A 20,823-nucleotide genomic window follows, 5' to 3' on the forward strand; every position below is an offset into this window, starting at 1 on the left:
TTTACCCATGTGAACTCAGTTAAAACTTAAACTGTGCCCACCTTGCACTGATTAAAACTAGAATTTTCAAAGCCCAAAACAGTGTTTTATTAGAACCATGTCCAATCCAGACCCTGACAAAATCGATATTCACTTTGTGACACTGTTTGTTTGTATAATTTTTATTGTGTCATTTTGAAACTTTATTTCCAATATAGGAAATGCCTTTTTCTTTAACAAAAATACTTATGTCTTTGGAAAATGAGAGTCCTCTAGGATTTCAAAGACCTCTTCTAATACAAAGAAGTTTTTGTCTAAACGGAAACGGCTTCCGATGAGATCAGCTAAAAACAAGTCCATTTTGTTCAAGCTGATCAGCACTTATTCACTTACAATGAGGGACATTTTATAGGTTTCTCTGTCATTTGAAAAATGGTTCTACTATTGGGTGCTATTCCTAACTCTTAAAGAGTGGCCAAAGGCATCACTAAAGAATTCACCACTCTGTTTCTCACTCCCTCATAGAAATTAGGAAAATCAAATGGGAAAGAAGCTGATGACAAGGCAGAAGAATAAAACACAGATCAGGTCCCTGTCCCTGTATCCAATTTCAGGGTGGGCCAGAGGGTCTCCAGTGAACAGAACTTTCCTAGAAGTAGAAGATACTCATCATGTATACTGAAGACTGAAAATAGAGCTGTCTGCTTGGCTTATAACCTCAGGCTGACATAAGCCTGATGCAGAAGAGCCCAGTTCTCCAAGTCATTTGCAGAACCGACCCATTCAGTCACAGTTGTAGACCTCCATTTAGAGCTAGCCTTGTGCCTTGAACAACTTTATAAAGAGAATCAAACTCTCATAGCACCATGTTCCAGTCTGACCCAGAACTGAAGAGGCCTTGGGGTACAGGACCCCACCAGCCGCCTTCGGTACTTCCTCTACCTGAATCCCGATATCAGACCCCTCTAAAGAGCCTCTCAATGGTTCTGGCAAATGCCACGGGTGTCCCTTTGAAACTCTCCCCAGTCATGAGAGATGTGGATACAGACAAGGAGACCTTCACTGCCTGGCCTGAAGGGAGGGAAGGCACGGCCGCGGGCTCGGGCAGCTGCGGAGGGGAGCCTCTCCAGCTGTCCCTGGGGCGAGGCTGAGAGCAGCAGATCCCTGCACGTATTTTTAGACAGAGACTCCTCAATGGCATAATGAGGTTCTTCTTTTAAAAGGAAATCACCCAGGGCAGTACAACTCCCCTGATGAATCTGGGCTGTGTCAAAATGAAAAACATATGTGCGCATTCTGAAAATAGAAACTCAGGATTAGATAAAGCAGAACTTGAGAGAGGAAGATAATTAGTGGTGCTGATGTTTAAAAAAGAAAAAAAAAAGAAGTATAGAATTAAAAAGCTATACTGCATCTATATATCTTAATTAATCAAGGGATGTTGTTAAAGAAGTTCTGAGTTCAATTTAATCTTCCAATCTTGAGTTCAATTTAATCTTCTGATCTCTAACTACTGAAGACATTTTATCCATTTTATCTTACGCACATAAGACCTTGTGGAAGTAAGGTTGTTACCACCTGCACAGGATGAAAAGTATACTCTTTATGCTCTTATCTTAGAAACCTTTATGGAACTAAGTAGCCTACAACTATACATATAACAGGATAGCTAGGTTCGGGGAAATTACCTAAACCAAATCTCTACATTCTATTTCTTTTATATTTAAAATGTTTTGAAACAATGTTTTCATAAATGAATTCTGACATGAACTAAAGTGTAGGATGGCACAGATCAAGAATTTTCTGGCACTTCTGCTTTAACCATACCACCAAACTTCGTGTGTGAGAGAGAGAGAGAAAGAGAGAGGGAGAGAGAAAGGAGGGAGACGGAGGGAGCCGTGTGTATATTTCTGGTTTTCTGAGTTGTTTTCTCAGTTGATGCACATGAGATTAGGTTTAAGGGCTTGTTCTGTAATTGACCGCAGGGACTCCTTTTTTAAAAAACCTGAAAAGTTAAAAAGTTCTTTCAAAACTGTAATGAATAAATCATATCAAAAATGAGGCAGGGTAGGGGTTGGGGAAGGTCCGATATTTGGCTGGCAAACAGAGCAGTAGAACCCACCAACTACTCTTTAGATCCTCATACTTGAAACCCCAGTGTCATTATTATATGCATATGATACTCATTTAGGCTAGCATATTTATTCTCAGTTTTTTTCTAATTTAAAAAAATATATCAAGTCCCCTTCAACCAGAGACAGTCATTGCCTTTACTTTATGTGGCCACTGTAAGCTCCAGGGATTGTGCTCAGGCTCATTGCCAAGGCCTGCATTTTCACTTACAGGCAGTCGGTGATCCTGGTACATCATGAGAACTGAGTGTGTCCGCCAAGACAGAGTCTCCACAACTGTCCTCACATGATTGACTCATGGCGCCCATCTGTGAGGCCTTCACAGCAACTTGTAGGCTCTCAGCTAAGATGGAGAAAAACAAAAATAAATCTAAAAAACAAAGATAGGTATATATTTAATCTAGACCAGGAATTGGCAAATTGCATTTGGCCTGTCCCTGTTTTTATATGACCCAGGGGCTAAAAATGATTTTTACATTTTTAAAGGTTGTCAAAACATGGGCATGTGCCTACACACGTGCGCACACCACACACACACACACACACACACCCCAGAGACTGTGTGATTTACAAAACCCAAAATACTTAATATCTGGCCCTTTATAGGAAAAGTTTGCAGATCTTTAATCTAGACCAATACTTTTAGCATCATTTTACGACAGAGAATTAACTCAATAAAAAACTATAAACCCATTATATTAAAATATCTCAAATGCAACTTTCAGTAAATTGGTATGCCTAAAAACTTCCTGTCATTCAGTTAGTATAAATATACCAGGCATTAAAATTTTAAAACCTGTTGCCCAGAAATATTAGCTATTCCTCAAAAGAGTATTTTCCCTACACTTGTCTTTAGAAATACAGATTCCCAGTCTTTGGCTCTAGACTTACTGGATTTGATTCTCTGGAGGAGAAAACAGGATCTGTATTTTAAATAAGCACCTGTTCTAGGGGATATTGGGCATTTGACAACTAACAGGGGAGTTTACAGATTGGAGGAGGAAAGAGACATACACAACCCACTAGACCATACAGAAGCATGTGATCAGCACTCATCTCCATCAGCATTATTAGAGCATTATAAATGCTACTGCAGCATGGAGGAGGAAGAGCATTCTATTAGCTATTAGGATTCGGAATATGTTTTTACAGGAGGTGAAAACTGAGCAGGACCTGGAAAGATGGATGGGTTTCAAGAGGAAGAGACAGAAGAAAAGAAAGGAAGGAGGAAAAGCTGTCCAGCAGAGTGAAGTCCCAGGAAGACGATTCAAGGTGCACTACTGAACTGGCTTTTTGTCGGAAGATAACTCCCTCACTCTGATAAGAACTCCTGCTTGATCTTTCGGCTGCAAATGGGGCTGGATGGTCAGTGACCCAGGGTGGATTATCCAACTGCGGCTCACGCGGCACCTCCATTGCCCTGGGTTCTAAGCAGCTGGGTCCGCTGCTGCCCCGGCACCTCTGTCACAGTGTGCCAGAGGAATGGAAGCAGATGAGCGTACAACCCAGTGTTAGTGAAAGTTTTGGTGAGGGAGAAAGTTAAAGCCACTGGCTGATACTGAGAGTGGGCGATTTATTTCATCAAGCCTTTATCAAAGACAATGAGGGAGGTCACTGCTTCTTGTCAACCCACTTGGAAGTTTCTTCTTGACTTTATTTCTAAAATATATCTCGACTCGGCCTCTTCTCTCTGCTCCCGTTGTCAATGGCACTGGTCTAGACCAAGGCTCATCTTAACTTCTGTGATTACTTCCTAACAGGTCTCCAGGCAGATTTGTCTCCTAATCTCTTGTCCATTCAGCAGCCAGTGTTTTAAGACATAAATAAGATGACGCCACACCCATGATTAAAAGCTTCCAATGCTTTCCATCATATTTGGAATAACATCCTCTTTTAAAATTATTTAAACACGGCCTACAATGATCTGATCCCAGTCTGCCTGGCCCACACCACCTCATCTCACGGTGACCCCCGCTGACATCTGCTACCCTGGCCTCCCTTCTTTCCTTAAACACGTGAAGCTCGCTGCAGCCTCAGGGGCTTTGCACTTCCTTCTCTCTGCCCAAAATGATCCTCCCCAAGCTTTTGAGACAGCTGGCTTCTCATTTCTCAATCCTCATCTCAAAAAGAGGTCTTTAGGCTAATCTCTCTGAAGCAAAGCCTTCATCTTACCACAATCCCAGTATCTTTGGGATAGATAACTATCCAAAGTTCTCTTTTTTCCGTAAGTATTGTCTGTCTTTCCTCACTAAAAGTTTTACAAAAGCATTACTGCCTCCCTAGCACCAGCAACAGTACAAGGTAGATGCTCAATGGATATCTGATAAACAGATGGATGAGGGGTTCTATCAGTGAACCCTACTTCAGACCTCTATGCCCTTCTCAAGACCTCAGTTTCCTCAACTGGGAAATAAAGATGGCTGATTCTAAGATTTCTAAATTCTCTTCCAGAGCTAATATTCTGAGATTCTAAACCAGAGGCTGGCAAACATTTTCTGCAAAGAGCCAGTTAATAGTTTAGGTTTTGTGGACTAAACAGTCTGTCAAAACTGCTCATCTCTGCCACTGTAGGAAAAAGTAGCCAGAGGCAACACATAAACAAGCAGATGTGGCTAAGTTCCGGTAAAACTAAACTTACGAAAGCAGGTTGTGGGATGTGTGTAGTCCGTGGTCTGTAATTTACCAGCCCTTCTTCTGTACAACAGCATTTCCTGCTACTCTCTCAGGAGGTGGCTGGTTTATCTCCCAAGCCCTTTGTCCCACTGTCACTTCAGACCATTATCTCCATCTCTCCCTCCAACTCCTTTCTGCCTAAAGCTGCTGCCCTCAGGTTACACCACTCACTACCGCTCATTGTTGCCTTTCCTCTATAGACCTTCAGCCACTCGTTTGCCTTCCCTGAATGAGCTAGCACACGGTACAAGTTCTCCCCCTCCCACTAGCGCTAATCCTGTCAAAATTCTCAGTATTTTCAATTCTATAAACTTAGTCCTTCCACCACCCTGGCCTCTCATCCTCTGGACTTTCTCATCTCCAATGACCTTGCCCTTCACCCAACCTCAGCCACCATCTCCCATTGTTATTACCAACATCTGCACTTCGCCCTCTTAAGTCTATTCTCCACACAGCAGTCAGGAGGTACCTTTCAAACCACAAGTCAAGTCCCTCCTCCACTCAAAATTCTCTAATGCTTCCCATCCCACTCAGGATGAAATTCCAAGTCCTTCTCTCCCGCCATGCAACCTGAGACCTAGTGATCCCTGGACTCATCGCCTGCACTGCTCACCCCACCCTCCCTTCCCTCAGCCTGTGCTGTCCCCCTGCCTGCTCCTCAGGCGAGCCTGGCACTTCCATGCACCAGGACCTTTGTGCTGGCCATTCCCTATACCTGGAAGACTCTCCCTCAAGATACCACTTAGCTTTCTTCCTTCATGTCCACTTACATATCATTATATCAAAGAGGCCTTCCCTGGCCACCCTATCTAAAACAGAGCGATCCCAACTCCATCACCCTCTCTCTCCCTTATCCTGCTTATTTTTCTTCATAGCACTTGATACAACCTGACATATTTATTTCTTTATATTTGGCTATTTCTAGAAATATAAGTTCCAGCCGAGTAAGGACCTTGTCTGGTTCTGCTGTATCCTCAGCACCAAGACCACAGTGCATGGCACTTAGCAGGTGTTCAATAAACATTTTCTGAACGTGTCGACCCAAACCCTTCTCACAGCAGTTTACCTTCTTTCAGTGCTGCTGCCAGTAATGAGGCTGCCTGGGGAGGCTCGCCTGGGTCAGGTTTAATAAGGAGGTGGGGCTCTAGATGGACGTCCTCAAATCCGCTCAGTTCTCCAAGTTCAGCATAGATATGCAGCTTCTCCTCCAAATACGCACAAATTTGTTGGTCTTGGTTAGTGAGTATTTCTATGAAATAGTATTTACCATAGAAGATTATCACTAACATGAATACAACCACTAATGTGAAAGTCCACGAAAAAGATGTTGCTAATTAGCAAGCAGTATGACCTCCAAGAGAAAACCCAGGTTGATGAGTGGGGCAGATGCAGGTCTCAGTCCTGACCATGCCACTTAGTGACTGTGGCCTCCAGCAAGTGACTTAACAACTTTCTCAGCTTCCATTGTCTTTTCTGTAAATAAGGTTCCTTTCTCAGTCCCCTACTTCCAGAAAATCTGCAAAGCTATTCTTTGTTTGTTCAGGCTGTTTTCTATTAAGACTAAACATTAAGCTTAGGAATGAAAATTGAGGCGGCCCTGTCCATGATGAGTGAACAATACAAATGCCTGGAACGGCACAGGCTAAACCAAACATACTGGTTTAAGTTTTTGTTTCTAAACATCCAATTTCTTTGCCCATCTTTGCATGCATCATTGTCCTCAGATTTCAACATGTTACAGAATTCTTAAAGCTCAAAGGGACCTTAACTAGCATTGAATCCAGGAATTCTCAGTCCCCTCTGTGCTTCAAAGTCACCTTGGGAGAGCTGAAAACCCCAAAGTCTACATCCCACCTGCCACAGATTCGGATTCAATCGGTGGAGGGCGAGGCCCAGGCATCCGTATTTTTAAAGACCTCTCAACTGATTCCAGTGTCCAACCAGAGTTGAGAATCACTGAGCTAGTCTAATCTCCTTCTTTCACACACTTGGAAACTGGGGACAAGATCTGTTGGGTTCCTTGTCCAAAGTCATTGACATGACAGTGATGAGACCTAAAATTAAACCATGAGACAAATAATTCCAACATTCATCTGCACCACACTGCCCACAGCTGTTGTTTCATATATGTTATGTGCATTTTTTACATCCATTTTAATCACTAAGGTGGAAGTGAAGAGAATGTCATCTTATTTGAGCATTTCTAGTGTAAGTTTCTCGGGAGGGTGGTCCAGGTGGGCCTCAGGTGCACAGGATGAATCATGTAGTTATAACCTCCTGTTCATGACACTCGGGCTTTCCCAACACCCAGGAGAACACCACGACCAGGGAGCCAGAAATGCCTGCACTGTACCTTGACATTGCTGAATTTTGGCCACTCTGGCTTCAGCTTTCCTCTTGTCTTCATCAGATTCACTTGTCCTTCCCCCTTTTTCTTCAGGACAACTTTAAAAGACAATAGTCAAGAGACACAACTGAAACCAAATACAAGTATCTGTAGATTCATTAGAAAAACATGGGAACTTGGCAATAGATTTATTCATAAAGGAGAAAATTTCAGCATAAAGGGAATGCATCATCCCCCCTGGCCAGAGACTTGGTTTTCTTGAGAATACAAAGAATCTTGCATAACATTACATGGCTCTCAAAATCGGTGGTGTGGGATGACTCAAATATTCCAGTGAACACAAACATACACTCACCACACACACCCACAATGGGAATAAAGTATAAGAATTGTAAAGGATAGAAGTGGGGTGCCAGAGCAGTTAGGGTGCAGTAGAGGTAGAGAAATTTTATATAACTTCAGGATCTAACTAATCAAATTACTGTTGAGAATGATCACCCCCACCCTTGTGCTCCCAATTATAAAAACTGTCCTTACACAAGTAATGAGGAATAAATTGACTTAGAATACTTAGATCCACCAATTCAGAAACATTTATTGAATGATTTCTCAGCACTAGGCACACAGAGAAACATAAGACATGAACCCTGCCCTCGAGGAGCTTCCAATCTAATTAAATAAACACACACATATGTACATAAAAAAGATAATAGCTACAAGGCAGTATATAAGAAGCATCAAGTAAATGCTTTAGTGAGCAGGTGTTAAAGAATTTCAGGCAAGAAAGAGATCACCAGGACTGAAGGGGTCCTCATGGAGGAGGGGAGGCCCGAGCTGCATCAACGCCCGGCAGGGTGCACACAGGCAGAGGGAGGTGCAGGCATTACATGCAGGGAGGCGCGGAGGAGAAAGCTGCAGATGGGGGGCTATCGCAGGCAGGTGCAGGGGGCAGGGGGCAGACCATTCTGGCAGAGGCAAAGTTTTCATGCAGGAAGACATGGTTAGAAGATTTTCCCCAGTTGAACAACTCTGTTCCATAGATTATGGACGGAAGGAAATGTTACCTTTCTACAGCCTGCTGGATCCGTCTCATCCAGTTATTGCGTTCCTCCTTGGAATTGGTGTGAATTTCATACATCTCAGGACCAGCAGATGAAGCACTGATCAGAAACATTCCTCTCTCCTCATTAGCAACTTCTCTAGCAATAAGCTTTTGAAGGGAAATAACTGATGGCTTCTGATCCTACATAAAATAGGAAGGTGAGCAGATGAAACAGCATCCTAGCTAAAGTAAGGCTCCGTAAAACATGAGCTAAAGGAAGCAACAGTACTAGGTAAACCTTTCTCCACTTCCAATCTTTTCAAAAGAGCTGTAGAAGTTGATACAATCTCCAGTGGAGACGGTATGGAAAAGAGAGGATGGAAAAAGAGGAATTATAGGCATGCTCATCCTTAAGAATTGGTGGTTTAGGCCGGGCCCAACGGCTCCCTCCTGTAATCCCAGCACTTTGGGAGGCCGAGGCAGGTGAATCACTTGAGGTCAGCAGTTCAAGACCAGCCTGGCCAATGTGGTGAAACCCCATCTATACTAAAAACACAAAAATTAGCCAGATGTGGTGGTGTGCGCCTGTAGTCTCAGCTGCTTGGGAGGCTGAGGCATGAGAATTGCTTGAACCTGGGAGGCAGAGGTTGCAGTGAGCACACTCCAGCCTGGGCAACAGAGCAGGACTCCATCTCAAAAAAAGAAAAAAAAAGGAATTGGTTGTTTAAAAACTGAACTTTTTAAAAGACAGAACAATCAGAGAAGAAAAATATCAAAATGCCATAGTCAAGTCAGGAGAAGTTTTTCTAAGAGAGCATGAGATAGGAAACTATGCAAATGTTAAAGAGACTGAGAAGGAGGGAGGCCCTAAAAAGTCCATTAGACTTGCAATACTGTTTCAATAAGGTGACGGAACAGAAGCCCAGAAACTCAGAAGCCCAGCCCATGGACTATAAAAGATACGAATAAGTGGCAAGACCTTTGATTCCCCAGGCGTAACCAATCCTTTTTTGCTACTGTCATGTGGGTCACAGCAACAAAATGGTCTACAAGTTCTTGCCTCTTCTCACCAAGCAGATGAGCCCTTGGTGGGTGGGAATGGGTCTCATTCATCTTCATGCACCTAGCACATAGCCAAGCATAGAGTAGGCACTCAATAAATGTCGGTAGGACTAGTTTCACATAAGTCCACCACAGGGTAATAGGAAGAAAGTCTAAAATTTGGCATGTACGCCATGATTAAACCACCTCTTCTACCAACATCTACTGTGATCCTCCAATGTCCTTTTCTAAACACTGGGGATTCAAAGAGGAACAGCACACTGATGATGCTTGGTAGGTAGATGTAGTTGAAAGAATGGCCAAAAGAATGACTTCAGGATGAACAGTTTGGGGGATAATATGAAGAATTCTTCTTTGGTCTGTGGCTTCCACCACTGTTTACAGAGCTGGTTGCAGTGTGTGGTTTTGCTTCACCATCATGGACTGAGCGACGCCTTTATCCAGAACATGCCACTGTCCCCTCACTGCTGACTCCTTGGTGCTGGCTTGTTGGCTTTCCCAGCATCATACAGCTTGGCCATATCGGATGCTGTGTGCCATGGTGACCCACAGTACCTCCTCACCCCACGCTTCTCAGAGTAGCATGAGAGAAAAAATATAATGGGACAAGACCACTGGTCTATACAGCCCGTGCTCAGCCTCTGAAAATGGAAGCAAAAGCAGCCCCGTGGCAGAGTTGTTGGAATACTGCCCTCTCTAATTAGGGAGATCCTTGGAGCATCGTTAATCTGGCTTATTCTATTATGGACCTACTCCCTTATCTGTTTCCCTGATGCAATGTGCAATGTACTTTATAGCTTCCTCAGCTGACAAGGTAAACAGCCTCTGTATGTAAAAAGGCAGAGTAGGTTTACTTGCTTAGGACATGAGCAAGAGTGTAATTATTTGAACCAGTTGGTTAGTGTTGCAGGGGAGGGGAGGTGGCAGGGTAAGATCTTTCAAAGTGAAGAACAGGTAAGTGCAAGGAAAGTAGCATCATTCGATCACCATCAGACCAGGGGGCATGGGAACCTGTCCATCGGTATTCATACTAACCACGCACAAACACTGGAGATGAACAAACATTCAAATTAACTCTCCAGGAATGGAAGTAGCATGTCTGCCTTGGAGGTAGATGTCAAACACTAGTAATGCAAAGGGCTAACCCAGCTTGCAGAGATGTTTTATTTGTGCCATGGCATTTAACAAACAAAGTTTAAAAATAAGTTCTCAGCATTTAAATACTAGGGGATTTCACTTTTTAAAAACTTTACATTTCTGGGTTCTTGGGGAAAGCAGAAGATGAGCAATCCTGGGCCCATATTCTCATTTTAAAACACTGGCTATAGCCAAGTAATCCCTGACATCTTTGAGACAGGGCACAGATTCACTTTTCACTACAGTCCCTACAACTTTCTATTGTCTCATTGCTTCTGACCCTGTCACATTCGCTCAATCACATTTCTGCCCAATGCCTACAGGCATTAGGAGTTGAAGACCTCTAATGTAGGAGAAGACGAAAGGAGCTGCCATGCTTAGCTGTATTGTTACACCGTATCCATTTTGTGCTGATTCTATTATCCAGGGATTCCATTGTGATAAAGAGATTTTAAAGCTGCTTCCTATTTGGAACTTCAGCCTGCAGGTCCACATGTTCACTGTCTTGGTTGTTTGCTCCTTTTGAATTTGCCTTCTTTGATGTTCAAGAGATTCCTCCTAGACTCAGTATTCTAAGACTTAGTGAACACATCTACTTTTTCTTAACACATTTTGTAGGTTTGGGCTCTGCCCCAATTTCCAGCTGAGTCCTTTATAAAAACAAAAACAAAGCAAAACTTTCTTGTAGGGACCCACTACTCCATCCTCTTGCTACTTTAACTGCTTATCTTCTGGCTACTTCCAAATTCATCACGTTTTCTGTAACATGCAGCAAGACAAGCACCTAGGGAAGAAGTGTTTTCTAAAGGGCACAAGGAGTGGAGAATCTCACTTGTACTAGCTTGAGGAAAACTTTCTAAAATTCTAGGATGGGAGCTAGGAAATCCAGATATCTGTATATCCCTAGCCAAATGCTTCAATTTCCTACAGTGTTAACTATAAGATATTTGTGACACATGGGCTATTGTCAGATAGATGTAACTCAGGAGTGTATGAACAGTAGGGTGCACCTGACTCTTCAAGGATAAAATGATGCTTTCTCTTTTGCTCTCTGATACCACCAAGGGCTTAGCTGTCATTTATGAATGCAGTTACATGTCAGGTTAACACCTTTAAGAAATAGTATCAGTATAGCCAAACACATTCCACCAAGAAGAGCTAGGTTGTAACTGTCTTCATTCTGCCATTTGGTGGATTGCATTCCTAATACCTCACTTAATGGTAAATGTTGTCTATGGGTAGCACAGATAATGCCTCAGGAGGTCATATGAGACAAGAGGGAAAGAATCATATTTCCAGTCATGCTCTAAGTTGAGCATTACAGGATCTGAATCCATATGCTACCTTGTCCTAAAAAACAAGGTAGTTGTCTTTATATTATCTACCTCATGATCAGTCAGCAGGACATCTGTCCGGTAATATCATCCAAGAAGCAGAATTTGCTTTTCTTTTAGGTCTTTGGTTTTAAAGAAGCATTGGTTTCTATAAAGATGTGAATTTGTTTCCTGTTCCTACATGGCCCTCACCATCCCACAGGTTAAACAAAATGGTCCCCACCTTCCCACTTATTTCTCAGGTTCTTTAAGAGAATCTCAAGCATCTCAGGTAACAGCATTGAGAAGCTGCTGGACAAACCAATAGGTTTTCATGAAATTTGTAATACAGTTCAGATTGATTGGGAACATAGAGACTTCTTCAAGCCTTCTTATTATCTATATGCTAGCAATTAGATTACTCTAACACACTACAAAAATAGTTTCATACACTGTCTTTAGAAGCTACTATAGTAAAAATAAGAAAGAATCTTCTGTAAACATTAGGCATCAGGATGGTATCCCTTGTCTGGCAGAAGGCACACGATGGCAGTCACGGGGTTAGTAAGTGGGAGAGCAGGGCCAATGGGCATGGAGAAAGCCAGGTGCTGGAAGAGATTGGCTGTGCCCAGCATTCACATTTTAGTTGCTGGATCTAAGGGAAGGGGTTTGGGGGCCGAAGGGGCGGGGAAGAGAGGAGTCTGGAGGAAAGACCAAGATAGCTAGATGGCATGGGGACATTTGGGAGGTTCAGGGCAGTGCCTGTTCACCAACCACTACTGAAGGACTGAAATATTCTCACAGTTGGCTACACTGCTGAACTAGCTGAGTACCAGCTCTGGTTGTGATGACGCAACACTTACTATGCTAATTTAACCTAATGAGATGCTTGTCTCTAAACACTGCAATCACAAATAATAATGGAAACATAACAGAAGCATATACTTCCCTGTGACTATTATATTTCACTAGGAATTTTAGGCATTTTTCAAGAAAATGTGTGGTTAAACCTATTTTTTAAATACATCACACAGTCATATACTTACAACGGCTGCAAAGATGTATTTCTGGTCTTTTTCTTGTAAAAAGAGCAGCACATCAGTTAGAAGTAGAGCTAGGATATCTTTAAAGAAAAAACATTACTAGTATTAATGAAGCAAACCACAGTTCAAATAAACTGAATAAAAATCAAAAGACTAAGATTTAGTCTAAGTATGAAAGTTTTATAAAAATACCTGTATTATGATAGCCAAAGATATATGCTATTAATAACTTAATAGAAAGCTGTCTTTAAGTGTGCATGTTTGTGTGTGGCTGTAGGTATAGGTAAATCTCCAGCAACGTTTAATGTAGTCACTTTCAAAACAGAAGAAAAATATCCATTAAAAAAGGCAGCTTTAATAAAATGGAGCAAACTCTTACCTTCGGCGGGAAAAGTGCTGAATTAAAAATGTAAAAGGGCAGCTTCTACCTCAAATTATATATGCCTGCTATTTTGTTTCATCTAGATCTTCTTAGCAAGGTTTAAGATTCCATACTTCCCTTACACATTGTTCACAAGAACTCATCTTCATTGCACCCACTGAATAGTCTAACACAAAGTTACCAAACTGATTCTATTAAATGGATAAACAGCAAATGACTTCGAGCAATAGAATCTACAGGTTGTGGTTAATATTTTTTTCAATACAACATTGCTAGTTGTTGATCAACAAATCCCACTTCAGATATTAGTTGCAACCTCCATCCAAACTTGATCATCCTCCAATGGGTAATAATTTTTGAGTAGCTAGAATTTAACAACCTCTTCCTCTCACTGCCTACCTATGGATGTTATTAAGATGAACTGTTAGAAACAGTGGTTCTTAGCCCTGGCTGCAGAGTAGTCTCACTTGGGGAGCCTTTAAACATCCCATGGGCTTTGGTTTCATCCTCACAGTGATAAAAATCAGAATCTCTGGGAGGAGACATGAGCATTCGTAATGTTTTCCAGCTCCAGAGGTGATTCTAGTGTGTGGCCAGGGTGAGAAAGCCTGGATTAGGCAGTGTGATAGCTACATAATGAGTCCTTAAAAAATGGAATTATCTGCTTTAGACTCCTGAACAGAGTCAAGTTCATGCCAGTTAGCAAACAGTAGCACTGAGGAAAAGCTTAAACCACGTCAGCAGGTGTGTGGATATATTCTATTAGTCAGTAACAAAGATGACATTCAGAGTTCTTTTTATTTCTCCCCTCCATTGTCTGACGGCCCTAGGCTGTGTTGACATGCAACAGACCCTAGGTGTGTAGGTGTACTGCCTTGCTTTCAACACACCACAGTTACCAGAATAATTTTTCTGTGTCAACAATTAGCAGAACTCTCAGTTCATTTGATTTCAGACATCACAAACTTGCAAATTCATAAAACATGTATAAAGTTTTTAGCTTGGGCAGCAAACTCCCACCAAAGATTTGTATCATTGGCCAAATTTGCCTATTGAAATTCACAAATCAGTCTTTCAACTGACCCAGGGTTTGCGCATGTGTGCCTGCAATTCTGAACTGTTTTTCTTTTGAAAATCTGTCCTCTGTTAAATGAATAATGTGTATGAAGGGAGAAATTGGTCTGGTAGAGCCACAGTACCTTTGAAACGACCTGTAGCAGTTTTCCAGTAAACAAGGCCATCATATAACAGAGTCCTTTCTTCACTCATCAGTGCCTGCTTCCTAAACACATGTCCATTTTTGAGCTTCGTGTATGTTTTGTTTTCAATCTTATTTAGGATCTCAAGCCATTTTTGGTTTTTCTCATATTCATTGACTTTTAAATCCACTGTTGCAATCATGTCTTTAATTAAGCAAAGGGCTTTGCATAAGTCTTTATGTTCCTCAGTTCTTTCTGCGTGGGAAAAAGAAACAAACAAACAAAAATACTATACAATAAACCAGAGTACTAAGGAAGAAAACTTCTTCTTTAGTTTTAAAATATAGTTAAATATATCATCTAAACAATAAAAATCCCATAAGAAAAATGTTGGATTAAACTTAAATTCCTAGCCTGGGCAACATGGCAAAACCCTGTCTCTACCAAAAAAGATACAAAAATTAGCCGGGCATAGTGGCATGTGCCTTTTGTCCCAGCTACTCAAGAGGCTTAGGTGGGAGGATAGTTTGAGCCTGGGAGGTAGAGGTTGCAGGGAACCAAGATTGTACCACTCCACTCCAGCCTACGAGACAGAGTGAGACTCTGTCTCGAAAAAAAAAAAAAAATTAAATCCTATAATACCACTCTGTACCACCCCCCCCCACCAAAAAAATGTTAAAATATTTTATTATGAAAGGTTTGCATGATTAAATGTGCTTCAGCTGACACATAGTCCTTCCGCTGACAGTAAGATGTCTGAGTTCTAGGGATGGGTCTGACCTTCTCCCTAGGGCAGGAAATGTGTTATATACTAACTTAGGCCTTCCTTCCACCTTCTTAGACATAGGTAATCAATAATCTCCATGCCAAGTTTCTTAAAACTTAAGCCAGCTGTGGGGCAAAGCCAGTAATGCTTTCAGAAACAGAGCCACAGGGTTATGTGAATGAGCCTCAGATTCATTTATATTCCTTGATCCCTTCCTCCATAAAATTAACATTCAAAATTATATTTTATAACTGCATTAGCATAAATATGAATATATTACTATTATAATTAAACACTTTTCTTTGACCATTTTATTTAAAATTAAATATTTTAATTTCTTTTACCATCAGAAGAAAAAATGAATTTTCTTCTTCTGATGGGAAAAGAAAATATTTTCATGGTACCCAAGTGCTGTGCTAATGGACAAATCAGCCATGCTCATACCAAGAGCAAATAATTATTGATTTCAGTTGTTATTCTTTAAAATACTGGCTACCTGCTCTTGTCTCTAGATTATCTTATGAAAATACTCTGAAGGAGTTTCTGGAGCAGCCTCCTGAAACTCCAGATAAAAGTATATTTGGTGATAAAGACCACCTAGTTGATGTTTATTAAGGCAACTGGAACTGAAAGGTAATGTTTCATGTCATTTCGTAGCGGAGATAACTGAGGCTCAGTTAATAATTTGCCCAATGAATGAGTGGCAGAGCTGAGTATATACAATGCAACACAAGTGTACAAAATTCCAAACCCAAGCCCTTTTTAACATAGCACACTACCACCCTAATAATAATCTTTATTCAAGATCAATATGTTAGCTTGAGGATTAGACCATTTTATTTATTCATTCATTGCATTGATATGTTTTTATTTATTGATCATCTATTCTGTACCAGCCATTGCACTAGACATTGAAGATTCAGCTGTAAACCAGACAGACACAGGTCTTATAGATCCCACAAGGAGCTTACAGACCAGCCATGTGCATTCATAGCTTCTTAAAAGATGCCCATATGTTACTCCCTGGAACTTGATGAATTGACAGGGTCAAAAATAGATCCTTCTTATAATCCCTCTCAACTTAATAACAGATTGCTTGGGAGAGTTGACATTTTGTGATAGGATCAATAGCATGTTTCATCAGACTGTTGTGAAGGTAATAGGAAAATGAGGAAGAGGAGGTATTAAGAAAGCCCAGTGGTGGGGAAAATAAAGAGGAGAAAGGCAGGTTCAAAGTAAGAAGAAGCCAGCTTGGTTTGGGCTACCTGTAGAAATTCAGACTATTACCCATGCTGCATTATAAAAGATAATTTCTAAAAACTAATCCAAATTCTAAAGCTTTAACAGTTTCTCCGTCGTGAAACTCTTTATGAATCAGAGACCACAAACACTGATGGCTGTTTAGAACACCTCAACTGTGTTTAAAACTAATAAGAGGGGCAAATTTTTATCCCAGAAGTCACAACTTACCCTTTGTGTACTGCAATATCCTTTCCACCAAGACAGGGTATTTTGTAATACGCTGAGTGACCAACAGAATGCATTCTGGAATTCCTCGGCGTCGAGCCAAAAGGTTACTATTTCGGAGCTTAAAAAATATATACTTTTATGTACACAAATTCTACCTGTATTTACTTTTCAGGTGTGAATTTAACAATACAAAGAATCTGCAACAGTACAATTTTATGCAGACTTAACATTCATTGCTATCAATTAAAACGATGCATTATCACTAATTTAAATTGCATACTTTGTCATAAATTTCAGTACCCCAACTCTCCAAGATTTTAAGAAGTTTCAAGTTACTGATGTATTTGTAGTTAATTCCAAAAGAAGTTCCAATACTTCTAAGTGCCTCGATTTATGAATAGCAAAATTTTTGAAAAATAATCATAAATCAAAGTTAACTTTGAACATCAGTTTGCAGTTTACCATTTGTTTTCCCAACAGGTCTTCCTCCACATTTATTATTATTCATTATAACTCTTAGAGTTCCCTCTAATCAGGACAACTTTTTTTCTAAAAATATCAAAGTATTCCTCATAGTATTCAAGTCCTCAACACACATTTATGTGGGAAAAAAGGGAAGAGAATCTGGTAGCATTCTTAACATGGCAGATAAAAATTTAGAATCCAGGAAACTTTATAAGACAAATTTCTTCAACAAATAAATCAGAAGAAGAAAAAAGGGGTGGGATAACATTCAAATGAAAAGAGATTTAAGAGATATAACCACCTCATACAATAAGTGAACCTTGGTCAGATTCTGATTTAAGTAATCCAATTTTATGAGATAATCAGTGAAATTTTAAGATATCAAAAACTATTGTTAATTTATTTGTATAATAATGTCATAATTTTTAACTTTTTCATCTGGAGAAAAATATTACAGATGAAATTATATGATGTCATGAATCTGCTTCAAGCTAATTCAGAAGTGGAGTAGATTCTGTGTTTATTTTCACTTTGATTTTTCTGATATATAACTTGGCATGAAACAGCTTCCCAGTATGTTACAAATATTCTCAGAAGGTTGGAAGACATGACCTCACAAATATACAGAAGGAAATGATTTGGAGGCAATATTTTACTAATACAGAAAAAGAGACTTTCCACCTTTGTCACAAACCTTCCACCTCCCTTCTTCCCGTGAAAAGCATCATTAGCTAAGAATTTTGTTTACATCATTAAGAAACAAGCATAAACTATTTCTCCATGCTGATTTATCACTTTGTAATAAAGTTTTAAAATACTTGCCTTAATAAAATTCTGAAATTTTTTATTCTGCTGGAGTTCTTTAAAGAGGTTAACAGCTTCTTTATGATGGCTACAGAATTCTCCATATATTTTCTTCATTTTACTTGCATTTTCTTCTGAAAACTGGAAAGAATAACATTTAAATAATGGTTTGTAAATTTAGTAAGTTCTAAACACACAAAAAATATGCAATTTTCATCTATTTCAAAATAGTATTTGCAAATAAAAAATAAATATCATGGAATTTCTGAACACAATCACTTATCTCCTCAGACATTTTTTAAATTAAAATAAAAGAAAGTTGTTGAGTGGTAAGGGTCAACATAATGTGTTATTATATTGAACTAATATAATTATCAAATAGCCAAATGAAAAACATTTGATCTATTTTATTCTCATCTTAGTTATAATACAAATTTATAATTTCAATTTATAGTTTTAATACTTTTATAGATTGAAAGAAAAGTATATGGCAACATTTGGGGGCCTTCAGGAAGGTCTGGCCCCCCAAAAAAAATCACTCATTTGGCATTTACATTGGCTAACCCCCCCCCAAAAAAAATCACTCATTTGGCATTTACATTGGCTAATGACCATGTCCATAGACTGAGTCCTTAGTAGGGAATTTGATTTTTTGTTCACACATTACAAATAGATCAAGGGCAGGCTATCATTAGCCAAGATGAAAGACACCAGTGAATAACCAGAATGCCTGTTTATTAGCTAATGAAGAAAAGTAGAGATGTGGACTGGATGTTTCAATAAGCCTTACCTGTAGAAAAACATCTGTAGAAAATCCACATAGAAATGAACTTAGAATCATAAGGTGCTGTGAAGAGAACTAGTTGAATGACTTGAATGCCATTTTTTTAAGACTGTGATGGCCTTACATGCACACGTCCCCTTGAAGAGCATTGTAATGGAAACCGGAACACACCCACCCTCTTAAAAGTACTTAAAATTTACATCACGACCTCTGGTCTTTTCATCTTTGCTTATATGAATGTGTGGGGCCAATAAGCCTCAAATGATAATTCTTAAACCACTTACAATCATTCAAAAAAATTACCTGGGTACAAATCTAACAAAACACATATATGACTCATAGTAAAAACTATACAATGCCAGTGAAAGATGACAAAAATCTAAATAAATGAAGTGCTATATGATGTTCATGGATTAGAAGACTCAAAATAGTAAAGATGTCAATTTTCTTCAAACTGATATACAGTTTTAGTACAATTCTTAACAAAATCCCAGTATGCTTTTTAAAAATATAAATCCCAGTATGCTTTTTAAAAATATAAATAAGACTATTCTAGAATATATATGAAAAAGGAAAGGAACTAGAATAGCTAGAACAATTATGGAAAAAATAATAAAGTGGAAGGACTCAGTCTTCTAAGATTATATAGCTACAGTTACTAAGACTATGGAAAGATAGATCCATAGATCAGTGAAACAAAATGGTAACCCAGATGCCCACATGATTTTTGACAAAAATGCAAAAGCAATTAGAGGAAGAATAGCCTTTTCAACAAATGGCACTGGAGCAATTGGACATCCATAGACAAAAAAAAAAAAAACCTGAACTTAACCTACTAAGTCTCATAACCTGCACAAAAAAATAACTCAAAGTACAACACACACTTAAATGTAAAACAACAAACTGTACAACTTTTTTTTTTGAGGCAGGGTGCCACTTCTGATGCCCACCCAGGCTGGAGTGCAGGAGAAGGATCTTGGCTCACTGCAACCTCAACCTCCCAGGCTCAAGCGATCTGCCCACCTCAGCCCACAAATAGCTGGGACTACAAGTGCATACCACCACGCCAAGCTAATTTTTGTATTTTTTGTAGAGACAGGGATTCATCATGATGCTCAGGCTGGTCTCAAACTCTTGAGCTCAAGTGATCCATCCACCTCGGCCTCCCAAAGTGCTGGGCTTACAGGCGTGAGCCACCATGCCCAGCAAAAACTGTAAATCCTTTTTTAAAAATAGGAGAAAATGTTTGAGACCTAGGGCTAGACAAAGAATCCTTAAACTTGAAACTACAAGATGGCCGAATAGGAACAGCTCCGGTCTACAGCTCCTAGCGTGAGCAACGCAGAAGACGGGTGATATCTGCATTACCATCTGAGGTACCGGGTTCATCTCACTAGGGAGTGCCAGACAGTGGGCGCAGGACAGTGGGTGCAGCACACCGTGCATGAGCCAAAGCAGGGCGAGGCATTGCCTCACTTGGGAAGTGCAAGGGGTCAGGGAGTTCCCTTTCCTGGTCAAGGAAAGGGGTGACAGACGGCACCTGGAAAATTGGGTCACTCCCACCAGAATACTGTGCTTTTCCGACGGGCTTAGGAAACGGCGCACCAGGATATTATATCCCACACCTGGCTCTGAGGGTCCTACACCCGCGGAGTCTCGCTGATTGCTAGCACAGCAGTCTGAGATCAAACTGCAAGTCTGCAGCGAGGCTGGGGGAGGGGCGCCCACCATTGCCCAGGCTCGCTTAGGTAAACAAAGCAGCGGGGAAGCTCCAACTGGGTAGAGCCCACCACAGCTCAAGGAGGCCTGCCTGCCTCTGTAGGCTCCACCGCTGGGGGCAGGGCACAGACAAACAAAAAGACAGCAGTAACTCTGCAGACTTAAATGTCCTTGTCTGACAGCTTTGAAGACAGCAGTGGTTCTCCCAGCACGCAGCTGGAGATCTGAGAACGGGCAGACTGCCTCCTCAAGTGGGTCCCTGACCCCTGACCCCCGAGCAGCCTAACTGGGAGGCAACCCCCAGTAGGGGCAGACTGACACCTCACATGGCCAGGTACTCCTCTGAGACAAAACTTCCAGAGGAACTATCAGACAGCAGCATTCGCGGTTCACAAAAATCCGCATTTCTGCAGACACTGCTGCTGATACCCAGGCAAACAGGGTCTGGAGTGGACCTCTAGCAAACTCCAACAGACCTGCAGCTGAGGGTCCTGTCTGTTAGAAGG

General features: G+C 40.7%; 1 protein-coding gene across 3 annotated transcripts in view; it reads right to left on the reverse strand.

The window, feature by feature from the left end:
- Window positions 1-20,823, reverse strand: part of ARHGEF28 (Rho guanine nucleotide exchange factor 28) — a 314,196-nt gene that overhangs the window by 41,114 nt on the left and 252,259 nt on the right. For all 3 annotated transcript variants that reach the window (XM_034959953.3, XM_063604431.1, XM_008962831.4), the window contains 8 exons: window positions 17,833-17,955; window positions 16,546-16,663; window positions 14,310-14,564; window positions 12,732-12,808; window positions 8,196-8,374; window positions 7,138-7,229; window positions 5,851-6,033; window positions 2,323-2,454 (listed from right to left, as the gene is read on the reverse strand). In XM_034959953.3, the coding sequence (XP_034815844.2) occupies window positions 2,323-2,454; window positions 5,851-6,033; window positions 7,138-7,229; window positions 8,196-8,374; window positions 12,732-12,808; window positions 14,310-14,564; window positions 16,546-16,663; window positions 17,833-17,955 (1,159 nt within the window). The remainder of the gene's footprint in view (window positions 1-2,322; window positions 2,455-5,850; window positions 6,034-7,137; window positions 7,230-8,195; window positions 8,375-12,731; window positions 12,809-14,309; window positions 14,565-16,545; window positions 16,664-17,832; window positions 17,956-20,823) is intronic.

This window comes from Pan paniscus, chromosome 4 (genome assembly GCF_029289425.2).
Source record: "Pan paniscus chromosome 4, NHGRI_mPanPan1-v2.0_pri, whole genome shotgun sequence".
Lineage (NCBI taxonomy): Eukaryota > Metazoa > Chordata > Mammalia > Primates > Hominidae > Pan > Pan paniscus.